This window comes from Anarhichas minor, unplaced genomic scaffold (assembly GCF_050575085.1).
Source record: "Anarhichas minor isolate MPS153535 unplaced genomic scaffold, ASM5057508v1 ptg000055l, whole genome shotgun sequence".
Lineage (NCBI taxonomy): Eukaryota > Metazoa > Chordata > Actinopteri > Perciformes > Anarhichadidae > Anarhichas > Anarhichas minor.
This window is the reverse complement of record NW_027466501.1, coordinates 1,093,734-1,107,120: the sequence shown is the minus strand read 5'-3', so window position 1 is coordinate 1,107,120 and position 13,387 is coordinate 1,093,734. Positions and strand designations below refer to the sequence as shown.

Genomic DNA, 13,387 nt, shown 5'->3' with positions numbered 1-13,387 from the left:
CAGCTGTGGAGTGTCGTCTGATGACCGCTAGGGAGCAGCGGTGTCTAAAGAAAAAGACCTTCCGCCAGGAGAAAAGGCATTTCTGTTTGCCTGCACCGAGGACATTTTTTTTTTTTTTACATTTTAGAAATCTTGAGAATTTAGGAGTTATTGCTCTATGAAAAAGAGAACGTGATGGGGGGGGGGGGGGGGGACATGACTAAGCAGGTTTTGTTAAGCATTCAGTTTGTCTTTAGTATATTTAACTAATACATTTTAACGTTAATGTGGAAGTTTAATACAGCGTGACCAAAGCACTTTTAAAGGTATACAATTGTATGTGTTCAGGCAGACATAATAAACTTCATGAAAGCAGCATGTAAAGAGAGACGCGGACACATTTGACACGTTTTTCTTTCTTATATTCTAAGACGAAATTGAAAAGTATTTTCCATCAAAAACTGTTTATTAACGCCTCCTTGTGGCCTTGCTGAGGTGGACTGTAACTCAGAAAACCATCTGACAAGACATTCAAAGTCCCTGTTAATTGCACGATGGAGGACCTGGTCAAATGAGAATTCCGGATCAGTTTCTAACCTCTTGTCCTCATAAACCACATTCTCAAACGTTACTGCTAATGTGGAACAAGCTCTTTGTACATTTGGAATGATTTATCATCAGTTTGTCTTTAGTATATTAACTCATGTCTTATCACTAATGTATAAGTTTATGGGTCTATACAGCCTTTAAAAAGGGATTTATGCTGTATTCTGGAAGAAACTATAAACTAGATTAGGAAAGCAACAAATAAGCGTTTTCCTTCAAATAAAATACTAATAATTTTTTTTAAAAACACAATTTGTGTTTGACATTAATAAGGCCCCCAGTGGCCTTTATTGTGGTTGACTAGCATTCTGACAAAGATCTGACCAGACAATTGGAGGTCAGTCAGTTGTAACTCCTTGTCCTCATAAATCACATTCACAAAACTCTTCTCAGATGAAAATGAGCTGGCACATGGCACAAAGAACACCAACATGTTATTAGTTTATCTTTATCTATTTTAATTGGACATTATTTACAGGATGTACATAATGTTTCATTGAAACAAGACTGTAACACTGGTGGGCATAGCCCTCTTTGCTCCTGAAGTCAAGAGATGGCTGATGGACTCTCCAACCAAGATGTGCATTAACAACATTCTGCTGATGGTTCTTGTTCGAGGGCCCAAAAGGAAACAAGACTGCTGCTGCTGTATCCGCGGCTTCCACATGTAACAGAGTTTTCACAGAATCGACGCAGTAGGATAATTCAGTCTAAACTGAGATGAACAGTTGAAGCTCCAGTGCGTTGGAGCCAATTCAATATCACAAATTCACGAGCTCGGGGATTTTTCGCTTTTGTTTTACAGCTCCAATGCATCGGTGTAAAAAAAATAAAATAAATTCAAACAAAACAAAGCGTATATACAGTTGAACTCAATAGATATATATATACATATATATATATACATACAATATTTTATAAATATAGTAAAATAGATTAAATTACATTGATTTCACGGTCTTCCATAAATAGATGTTGGACAATAACAGTTTGGTGATGTGTTAAGTTAGTGTTGGAAGCACAGTGCACCGTCAGATGACAGGTTCACGACTCGACGGCGAATGAAGTCCGCGTCGAGCCATCAAGTTCTTCTTTGTGAAACATTTCGAAAGCAGAAAACTGCACAACTGTACACAAAAAAACCACTCAAAATATTGTGAGACTGGTTCTCGTTTTTTGTTTTTTTTCTGCAAGTTTAACAGGTATATTACAACCACTGCGTGTGGTCAAATTCAAAGTATTCTCCCGTAAAGACAAAAAAAAAAAAAAAGTAGTGTCGTCACTGATCGCGCTTTTCCAACAAGATCTTCAGCAGGTTTTTAAGAGTAAATACAGTTTGTGAGAGTCCTCGAATGAGGAACTCTACAGCTCCCAGTGTCAGGTTTGAAAAGGCAGGTTCTGTTGACTTATATTGGGGTTTACATGGAAATCTGACACTAAGTAAGGTCACAAAGCCTTTGTACGAATACTCAAAAGGCGGTGTCGTAGGCCTCGCCTGTGAAAACTGACATTGTTTTTCTCCAAGTGTGCTGAACAGTAAGTGCTTTTCAATATACAAAGATGCTAAACAAATACATTTTTGGCAAAGTAAAAAAAAAAAGAAAAGGAAAACAAACAACAAATGTTGGAAGGAACTGAATCGCCCTTGAGGATGAACTTTCAAGTTACCTCGTCGATCTTCAGGAGGTTCACGTATGTTTCTCAGCAGGATTGGTTGTTGCTGAGCTCTGAGGTCACACCCGCACGCCGTACCTGAGTGTAAGCTTCATTTTGAAATCGACAACTATGTCATCTCTGCTTTGAGGCACCTTCAAATATTTGTTTTCCGCTGTACCATACCTACAAAAGAACATTAAAAAAACATGTTTTTTTAGCAAAAACAACAATGAAAAAAAGTTACGACAAAAGAGAAGAAACAAGTAAAACACCAATCTTTGTGGCCTATAACAGCATACTGTACAAGTTCAATACATTCTCTTGGAATGGCATGGTTTGTCGCTCAGGAATTCAAAGCAGAGCATCAAGTGAGTTCTTGTGTTTTTCTTCTTTTACAATAGGTTTGATCTTTGTTGGTTTGCACAGTCGTAGTAGTCCAGGAGCCTCCTCTCTCCTTGGTGGAGAAGTGGAGCTTTAGAGTCCGTCGGCGTGTACCACCGGGCTGGCTGTGGCATTGTGGATCCAATCCAGGATGATGAGGGTCATGCTGCCGATCATGACAAAGAAGCCTAACAGCAGGAAGGCGGCGGCCTGGTGAGGAGAACGATTTCACATTTAGCTAACATGTTCACCCCGAGCAACTTGAAGGAGCCAAGAGTTAGATGTGAAGCTTAATTCTCTTGTGTTTATGTTCAATATAATGTTAGCTTAGCATAAACATAGTCAAAAAACATATAACATGTTAATCAGTGAATTTTACAGATGATGGGTGGATGGTGTTACCCAAAGCTAGCTGTTTCCTGAAGTATTCAGTCTTTATGCTAAGCTAAGCTAAGGGACTGCTAGCTACAGCGTCACTTTGAACTAACTCCTTACCCCGATCTTTTGCACAGACTTCATGGACTCCTTCTTGACCAGTTTGATGTAGAAAGCCGAGGGCAGGATGAAGATGAGCATGGCAGCAGCAGAGGCGCCTGTGCGAGGGACGAAAAATTTGGCAATTTAGTCAACATCTTCTATTTCAAAAAAGGCTTTTTATGGCATTATCATACACATTAACACAGACACCCACCGATGAAGCCAAAGATGTCCCTGATGGTGGGGACAAAGATGACCAAGCAGTTGGTGCCGGCCAACAGGACCATGGTGATGATTGTGTGGCGGATCCAGCTGAACTCCTTGGAGGCGCACAGCAGATGGTTGACGGAGGTACGAATCTACGGAGACAGATAAAAAAAAAAAAACAGAGGTTATCCTACACGGACAACTAACTTCCCTTCAGCACTGATGGGATCAGTTCGACCTCTTTGACACTTACAGGGAACAGCACCACGGGGACGGTGAGCGTGACAGCGGTCAGCACAGCCACACGGACGACCAGCAGGAGCACATCAGACTTGTAGACCTTGGAGTAGGTGTGCAGCAACTCAGGCTCCACGTGCACTGTGTAGAAAGACAGCAAAGGGCCTTTAGACCTGAAGCACACGCTGCACGACTCACAAACGTTTCATCATTATAACATTTATAAAAACATGCTTTTGGGTCGAGAACAGCTTACATGAAACTGAATCCAAAGCATTTATCGGAATGAAGAAACGCATTTTTAGCTTAATTAATAGTTTTTTATATTTTCCTGTGCCTCAGCTGTACTTTGTGTTTAGTGCTAATTAGCAAATGTCAGCATGCTAACACATGTAGACGGTAACCATGGTTAACATATCTGCTAAACATCAGCATGGTACCTCGCTAACATTAGCATTTAGATAAAAGGGCAGCTGTGCCAAGCCTTAAAGACATGCTATAATGGCTGTAGACTCTATGAAAAGGCTTCATTACAGTGTAAAAGTTCATCTTTTTTCGCTGTTTGCCCCCCGAAAATATCTGAAGACACCAAACCTACTCTGACGAAGAACTTTTTTTCCGTAGTATGTGAAACATTTGACTTGTACGTGACTTCTGCAAGTGTCACATCACACGTTTTTGAGTACTTCTTGAGTATTTCTTTTGTTTCCTCCAATTCAAAGTCTTTCTTGCAGTGTCCTCAAACTGACAAACCCTGACAAGCAGGTTAGGACAGACGTCACAGCGATTTCTCAATCGCTACCTGCCCCGACTCTGAAATGTGCACCACCCCCACGTCAGGTCTTCACCCTGCCAAGACGGTTGAAGAAGTTATTATCAAGCTCTTGTATAACCAAATGTTCCTGCAGGAACACAAACATGGCGGCACACTGTGCAGCTGCTTCAGGTGGATTTGTTTTTCACACTCTTGCTCAACAGGCCTTGAATCCTGCGGTTTTTTTTTTGTTTTGTCTTTCCAGGAGAGATACTCTCTGTTTAATTGGGAGCTGGAAGCTTTGTCCTTCAACGTTGAATGATTGATCCGCTCTGACATTTTGTATCAGGTACAATGGTCGCTTGTAAACCCACACTGCAGTCACTCATCTGTTCCTGAAGAGTTTTAGCATGTTTTTAATGCCATCTTTTTGCTTCGCTTCAAAATGAACAATGTCAAATTAGAGAAGAGGAATTAGCTACATGCCAAAACTGTTCCACCGTGCAGTGGTTTTGTATTTCTATAAATACATTACATTGATTGTCCACGTCAAAGCGACTCACCGTTGAAGGTCAGATATCCGAAGAGGGCGGCCAGCAGGTACATGATGAACATACCCAGGAAGGACACATTGGCAACACCCTGCATCCTTCGGTGAGAACGGCTGTTTGGGGCGGGAGAGGAGGGGAGTTCAATTTAGTTTTTATACAAATGTGAGATAAACTCGCGGTAGACACATGATAAGAAAGCAGCTGTGGTTTGTAGTCAGAGTCAAAGAAGTGAAAGAAGTGCGCACTCACTCTTTGAGCTCCTCGTACATGGGCAGAATGGCCGGGTGGCACACGAAGGCGAAGGTCAGGATGGGAACGGCGTACACAGTCTGGGGGAAAAAAAACATTAATGCTCAAAACACTATTTTTTTGTTTCCAATCCTTAAGATGTTCTGCGTCTCATAGAGCTTTACCTGAGAGTTGAAGACAAAGTATTTCGGAGTGCATAAGTCCTCGCTGTAGTCCACGGCGGTGGTGTTCAGGTGGGACAAGGTGGCGTTCAGCACTTTGCTTATCGTTTCGTTCAGAGTGCTGAAGTCCTCGGGGAGCGGGCACGGGAGCTGGAACTTCTTGATGATCACCTGGAGGACAAGACGACGGGTTTGAGGTTAAATTAGCTGCTATGCAGTTGATCTCCAGAGCTGTCTATTGTGTCTCGCTGAGAAGCCTTTGGAACAGAGTTCAGCCCATTATGGAGGAAACAGGTGGGTTTTACTCACCACAATCAGAAAGAACACCATGCAGAGCAGGGACAGACCACTGGTGTAACCAAGGTAGCCTGAGGGGGGGGGGGGGGGGGGAGAAGAACAGAAGCATGAGCTACAGTTTTTGTTTTCCTATTAATGACTTCACTCTGAATTGTGCACAATCTGAGACACACATGAAGGTGCGTCACCAGCCCCACACCCAAACATACACACACACACACACACACACACACACTGCTTACCCAAGTTCCTGAGCAGCGACAGGGGCAAGATAATTAAAATCGTCACCATCAGCACCAGGTAGTCACCGTTAGTGTACCATTCTCTGAAACACAGCAGGACAGAACAAGAGCAAGTTAGTGATACTGTGTACTTATATTAAAGGGGCACTCCACCATTTAAAAAAAAAAAAAACATTTTTGCTTCCTGTTTTTAATTGCCAAGTTCGGCTATTTCGCAACGTTTGCAAGCTCTACTCTGTAATATATATGATAAATTCAAAAAATACTTAAACGTTTATTTTTCCATGCATCCTCGTCTAATTTTAACGTTTGAAACAACTTCATCCTTCCTTCTCCAAGCTGAAGTCACACCGCTCTGTCTTCTCTGCTCAGAAAACGTCACATTAAATCCACTTTTCTGTCAGAATCGTCTTTTACATCTTCGGGCCTGATCAAACCTCCCCCCAACGTCTGCATGTCAGCTGACGCAAACCGGCCCTTCGCGGGATGACTGCTCCGCTCCCCAGAAATAGATTTAACAAAGCCGCACCGAGGAGCCGACGCCACATCAATTTTTCAAACTCGAAAGCGAGGTCGCAGTGAGCTCATGGCGCGCTCCGTCTCGATGCGGCACTGGGGGCCGCGTCTTCTAAAAGGGCTCTTTGAAGGGGTCCCCGCTCGCATAGACTGAGCACTGTCCTTCCCTTTAAAGCCTCCTCCGACACTCAGCACTTCAAAAACAACCGGCAGCCATTTTGCTTGATGTGCCACTTCACCTCGAGTGCCTCAGCCGGGCCTCCCTGCTCTTTTTTTTTACACCTTATTTCAAAAAATCCTTTTGTTTTTTCTTACAATAAAGCCCTAAATCAACCTTTTAAGAACCGTCAAATCACCTTAAAGACACCTTCGTTTTCATCTTTTCAATACCTGCAGGTTATCAAATGTTATTTATGAGTTAGGAAGCTACTGAAATATTTGGTCACTCACCCATTGCTGATTCCCATAAAGGATTCGATGACGATGGGCAGCTCGTATTTGACGATGTAGAGGTAGCTCGACATGGCTGTAAAGACAAAAACGTCTGCTAGTACATTTGCCTGTAAAATGAGCCAAAGCATGCCCAGGAGGGGGACTCCGCTACAGAAATAGTGGTGTCTAATATTTCGCGAGGGGCTGAGCTGGTCCAATGGATGCTTGTTGAATGACTCAGGATTTCAACAAGCTTGGATTTCTGGATTTCAACAAGCTTGCAACAGGTGGCTGCTCTACGTATCAAAAATACACACTGGTTTCTGTTTTCTTTTCCTTTCTATTTTCAGTTTAGCTACAGAGGGACAGTGTGGTAACTCGTCGAATAAACAGGGTGGATAAATACAGAAAAGTAGTTCAATTATTGTTGTGCAATACTTCTAAAAATAAGTCGTCTCTGCCGCTAAAATGCCACAGTCTCTCACCTCCGATGTTCTGCATGGTGATGGAGCAGGAAGCGGCGAGCTTCCCCGGCATCCCGAAAGCTTTGTAGCCCAGCTGCTCGTACACCAGCGCACCTTTAGAGGGGGGGGGGGGGGATACACAAATGGAGACAGATTTAGCATTCAGAGAGTACAGCTCCAGAAGCCAGAGGGGAGGTTTGGACCCACACCACCATCCGCCAGACTCACCTCCTTCGTTGGCCGTCTTCAGCAGCAAGTGGACAGAATACAAGGAGAAGATGGCAACGGACACGAGGAGAATCCTGTGAACAGACCAGAGGGATCTTTAGCTGGAATGTCGACCAAGACGGTTACAAGGAAAAACAGCAGTCAATGACCAACTGGTGCTCACCGTTGCTGAAGCGCTTTGTTGCTAAATGCGCTGCTATTGAACAAAAGGCTTTAAAGGCCAATTCAATGACAAATGTATTTTACAAACACATTGACATTTAGTGAAAGTCAGACGCTCCTTACACCAATGTACCCTTGTAATGACTCAAATGGAAGAATCTTTGGACGAATTCTGCTTTTTTCAAGAGCTTAACGCGTCAAGAAACCGAAATTAATTTCAAGAAATTTCCTCAAAGAGTGACCCGTGAATGATATCTCAAACTATCCTCTGCTATGAAAAAGAGGTCACAAATCAGAGAATTTTGACTCATCCGATGGTGGCGAAAAACTGGCATTTTCTCCCATTTTTTGGGGGGGGGGGGCCTGATCCCCAAAGACCTTGAATACAGCATCGGTCTGCAGGTCCTTGGAGTCATGTGCAGCGTCAGCAAGAATAAAAGGTTCACCCCCGTGTGGGATCCTCTTAGCACCCTCGGGATGCTGCCAGCAATATGTGCCCGGGTATTAATAGTCCAGGTGGAAATTAATCTCCGGCCCATTTGAGGACCCAGCGATGAAAAGGCGTTTCCTCCTCGCATGTGACCGCCCAGCATGCTTTGACCATCATCTCGCCTGCCTCTGACATCATAACGGTCCCCGTGTTATCTCTTCGTACGCTGCAACTCAACAAATATATGCTTTGGAGGACCTTTCATGGGGGGTGAGTTTGTTCAGCAAGAAGTTACTTAACTTGAACTGCAATTTGGTGATTAGGAAGAGCACCGTGCGGCATTTGGCAAAACAAACAGACAAGCTATCTTTCACTGATGTTCAGGTTTTTTTGTAATCTCTGACATCCCGCCGATGCAGGGCTCTCATTGGTCAGCTGCTTGCTGACGGTGAACCACGCCCCGATCTGTGTGTTAGCTTACATAACTCTGACCGAAAGGCAGCGGGATTAGCTCGGCTAAGCCGCTTCCCTCGCCGCTCCCTGTGTTTGCAAACTGGCATTTGGTTAAGCCCAGAGTAATCCAGTAACCCACTATGAGAACATATATTTATACTCTGACTTCACTGGTCTTTCTTTTGCTGGTTTCTGCCTCCGGAGGGCTTCAGCTTTTGTCTCAGACGGTAAGCTGTTTGGGGGGGGGGGGGGGGGTAAGCAGTATTCTAACTGATGGTTATTCCGCATAAATGAAGACACCAAAAACAACTGATGAGAAAATGAAGGAATCCAGATCACAAACAGGGCAATGAGCTTTTGTAAACTTTTGACCCTGATGTAATCTGCTGCTCAGAGTCGAGCAGCTGCAGAGCGAACACACACACACACACACACACACACACACACACACACACACACACACACACACACACAAACACACTGCTGGCGGGAAAAAAAGCCCTTCAGAGGTTCAGTACGTCATGAGCCTCGACCTTGACGCAAAAGACAAAACAACACCTGGATCCATGTCATGAAACTGATGAGTGGTGGTTTTTCCTTTACTTTGAACCGCATCCGCACAGATGACTGTGTTGTTACATCGAGATCTGCCTTTCTCTGATGCCTGGAGGCGCTTCGCTGTCGTTTTCGCCCCTTTGCATCCAACCAACCAAACCCCCATTTTTGAAATCCCGCTTTCAAGGTGAAGAAATGCAATGGGAGAGGAATTTAAAAGACTTACACAAACAGGGCGATGCCAGTGTTGGCCATCGCGTAGGACAGAGCCAGGATGCCACTGCCCATGATGGCGTTGCCCAGGTTGAAGACGGACATCCCGAAGGAGGCGTTGCCCTGGTGCTGTGAGGGGGGGGGGGGGGGCGAAAGGTTAGGAAACGAGGATGTGAGTGATCAAGGACGATCAACGTGTCGGAGGAACAGAGAAGCTCTTACGTATTCGGTCTCATACTTCTTCTTGCTCGGGTTGTGCTCGGGGAGGAAGTTTTGACTCTCTGCTTCTATGTCAGAGTATTGGCTTCACAGAAGAATAAAAGAGAGGAGGATTTAGAGACAATGATGTGCGGTACTTCAAAATAAGGGTTCGTTTTGGCTCCGATTATTTGCTTGTTCAGACAACATTTTAAAGCTTGTCTCACCCGCCCAGTGGGACCTTCTGTGGACAGTCCGTGGGACAGTAGGTGTACTCGTTGCTGTTGGCGCTGCTGCTGTCGTCTTCGGGAGAGATGTTGAAGCGGCTCATCTCAGTTCTGGCAGAGGGCTGTTTCATGCTGTTCATTTCAGAGAAAGAGAGAGAGAGAGAGAGAGAGAGAGAGAGAGAGAGAGAGAGAGAGAGAGAGAGAGAAAAAGAGCACATTTAAATTATGTTTATTTATTCATTTGGACGCATTCCTGCCAAAGCCTTCTTTTTTTAATTTGTTTTTATTTCCAGCTGAGCGCGTTCATGCTCCCTTTGGAATGATCAATATTGTAGAGAGCAGGCGCGCGCTGCAGCCCTCCTCATGAGTCTCTCATCATGTGACTTTACTTTAGAAGGAGGAGGAGGAGGCTGAGGGTGAGAGGGAGGAGGAGGGGGGGGGGGGGGGGGGGGGGGGGCTGACGCACCGGCAGTGGAAAAATACCAGACCGGCATCCGAGTCCACCCGACATCGCCTCAGCCCCGATGTAGACGCTGAATGACAACAACAAAAAAGCTGCAGTACGCGCGGCTGATTTTGCGCACATTTCCCTCCGAAATCATTTGAGAAGTGGAATGAAAACAGGGTGTCGGCGTCTTCACCCTCACCATGTCTTCAGGCATTTATAAAGCATGACCAGCTGACAATAAGGCAAAGCATGTGGATGTTCTAAATCTGACGTTCCTAATATATCATATTTTGTCTCTTGACTGAATCGTGCGCACTTGTCGATCCACACGGAGTGCAAAAGGCGTAACCCCCCCCAGATCCATTTAATTACATTATGCCCATGGCCGACTCCGATTGGAAACAATGGCACGTGCTGTGTCCCCTTTATGGGGGGGCATGGCTCTCCATTTTGCGCAGAGACTCGCGCTCCGAATCAGAGCCAGGTTTATGATCACAGCCTTTGCAGATCACACACAGACACACAGAGGCGTGTTTGCATTATTTCCCTTTCTACTCCGCTCGCGTTTCATTACCTGTGTGCCCGTGACACCCCGGTGCCACCTCCAGACATGAGTCCAGCACTGCGCAGCATCACTGTCACACCGCTTTGTTTATTCATTTGGCCTGCTAAGAAATAACGCCTTGGGACTCCAGCATAGGACATTTCTGTCTCTTTAGAAGGAGACCAACACAGCGAATATGGCAGGAAATAGTTCCAATACTCACTAATTAGCCCAAAAGAGCTGGCAGCGCAGCCGCTTTTCTTTGAATGAGATTCAAAATACAAACAACAAAACCGACATTGAGCTCATTATTTGAAGAGTAAACCTAAAAAGTCTAACAAGTAAAAGCTTATAATTATCTTCCAAACACTGCGCCGCCTACATCCAGTAATTTAATGACAGACAGTCGGTAAATGATGAGATGCCGGCAGTCTTACCTTGTGAAGATGTGGCAGGATGCCACTAAAATCCTTTCAGTGAAAAACAAACACACAAAGCAAATGTCCGGACGATTTCTTCAAAAAACCTGGTTCCTTTTGGTGTGTTTAGGTTTGAATGAATTGCTCACTGAATGGAAGGGCCTATTACAGACGGGATCCGATTCAAAACGATGGCTGAAAACCGTTGAAGTCAAGTAATAACAAAGGACACGCTTAGAATAAACCGAGCGAGGAAAGATAATTTAGATTTGTGTCTAATTACACCAAAACATTCCCAGAGATGCGGTGCGCTCGGAGAGGAAAGCCTGTTCTGCTGGAGGAGGGGTGGGGACTCACCCTTTTATAAAGATGAGCATTGCATCAGCCCAGACCGACAGGACAGAGACAGAGAGGGAGAGAGGGAGGGGGCGCGGCCTGGATGGAGGAGGTGGAGACTCTTTACGCACAGCGGTGACGTGCTTTTTGTATACAAACAGAGCGACGTTTTCGAGACTGGAAAAACCACAGGACTCCTCGAGTACATTTTCACAGTCATTGTGTTTTGTAATCGAGGAATGCCATTTAAATACTACAATAGTGGCATTAAAATGTTCCAAATGAGTCTGTGATCATAATAGGAGCATCAAAAGTCACCGTATGATGATTAAAGGATAAAGCCTTTAATCATCATAAGACGTTATAGGAGGGTTTGAGATGAGGCACACACTGCAGCAGGGAGTAAAGCAGGAGTCATTAGTCGGTGTCAGAGGAACTCAACACCACCCGTCGTGTTCCCTTCTTCACCTTCATCACCATTCCTTTTAAACTGGGCGTTATTTAACGCTATTCATTAAAAAACTAATTTCTGTTCCTGGTAACTGCAGAAGTGTGCTGGGAATCACCTCTGTGGACCTTTTGAAGGTATAAGTGGACTCGAGGGGTCCTGGATGTGTGTCGCTCCGGATCAGCCTGTGAGTGGAGCTTCAAAGCGGACCTCCCTGTCCCGAGGAGATTACGCACAAACGCTGTCATGTGACAGCGGCCATCCTGATCCTCGCTCACACCGTTGGCTCTCGTCCACGGTCAGGTGTGTGTGTGTGTGTGTGTAAAATCTTCCACAGCTCTGGTTTCCAGTTTATTATTAATGCTGGGATGACTGAGAACTGTACAGTGTGTTAATCATCAGTGTGACCTTTGATCCCACAGGTCTCATAAGTGTAACACTTCTTTCTGATGCAACTGCTGCAAATACTACAATGTTTTACTGTTACTGCTGCGTATACTCTTATCACTTCCATTACTACTATACTACTACTACTACACTACAGTAACTGTTACTGCTCTGCATACTCTTTTCACTGTCTGTTCACCACCACTACTACCACTATAGTACTTTTACTGCTACTAAACTGCTAGATTTACTGCTGAAACAGAATTAGTAATACAGTTATTATACTACTATTGGTACTATTGCTACTATAGTAGTAGTGATAGTACCTGTACTATCACTACTACCTCAAGTACTTTTACTACTACTACCTTTACTCGTTATCCCTCGTTCTAGTACTTGTACTACTACGACTGCCACTACTACCGTTACTCATATTACTTCTAGGATTTGAACTACTACCACTACTACTACTACTATTACTACTACAAGTTGCGACACTATATGTAATACTTTTAGTAATGCACTACTTCTAGTACTTGCACTACTACTACTACTACCACTACTTCTTCCTTTACTCATACTACTTCTAGTACTTGTACTACTCATATTATTATTACTAATGCCTTTACTAATACTACTTTCAGTACTTGTACTACTACTACTACTACTACCTTGTAGCAGAACAAAATACACAGAATAGCCCTTTTCCAACCTGACAGGACAAGAAGGTGGGGAAAGTGAGGCTATAAATTAGACACACCTGTGAGCGGGGGGGAAGGGAAAATCATCAACTAACAGAAGCTGCATGGAGGAGAACAGAGAGAGTGAGAGTGAGAGTGACTAATGGAGCTACTGAAAGTGTTATTCACCCACACACACACACACACACACACACACACACACACATTATTAACACGTTATTAACATAAACAATTGACGTTTACCTGGAGTCCTCATTTACTCAGTGGACATTTGATTTGCATATCCGAACTCAGTAATGTGGTTTATTTGATTTAGTGGATATTTTGTGTTTAATTCTGTATTTCATGCTGATGTTTGTGTAAGATACAATTGACTTAAATGACAAACTTGATTAATCGTTTGGGTTTTGCTTATGTTGCATTTTGTAG

The 13,387-nt window shown here is 44.1% G+C and overlaps 1 protein-coding gene across 1 annotated transcript; it reads right to left on the bottom strand.

Annotated features, from left to right (window-relative positions):
* Window positions 1-1,019: 1,019 nt before the first annotated feature.
* On the bottom strand, window positions 1,020-11,431 carry slc38a2 (solute carrier family 38 member 2). The gene is made up of 16 exons (XM_076076298.1): window positions 11,105-11,431; window positions 9,676-9,807; window positions 9,473-9,554; window positions 9,264-9,379; window positions 7,438-7,511; window positions 7,231-7,323; window positions 6,764-6,839; window positions 5,798-5,880; window positions 5,568-5,626; window positions 5,262-5,429; window positions 5,098-5,177; window positions 4,861-4,961; window positions 3,560-3,684; window positions 3,314-3,458; window positions 3,118-3,215; window positions 1,020-2,832 (listed from the first exon to the last, which is right to left on the bottom strand). The coding sequence occupies exons 2-16, from the start codon at window positions 9,804-9,806 to the stop codon at window positions 2,716-2,718; spliced, it is 1,548 nt and encodes a 515-aa protein (XP_075932413.1). The 5' UTR covers window position 9,807; window positions 11,105-11,431; the 3' UTR covers window positions 1,020-2,715.
* Between the last annotated feature and the right edge of the window lie 1,956 nt (window positions 11,432-13,387).

Bases quoted from the DNA above. Each gene is read 5' to 3' on its own strand.
- slc38a2 (XM_076076298.1), bottom strand. From the start codon at position 9,806: ATGAAACAGCCCTCTGCCAGAACTGAGATGAGCCGCTTCAACATCTCT. The intron at 7,324-7,437 runs GTGAGTCTGGCG...CCCCCTCTAAAG, and splicing joins GAAGACGGCCAACGAAGGAG to GTGCGCTGGTGTACGAGCAG. The intron at 3,685-4,860 runs GTGAGTCGCTTT...CTTTCTACACAG, and splicing joins CGGATATCTGACCTTCAACG to TGCACGTGGAGCCTGAGTTG.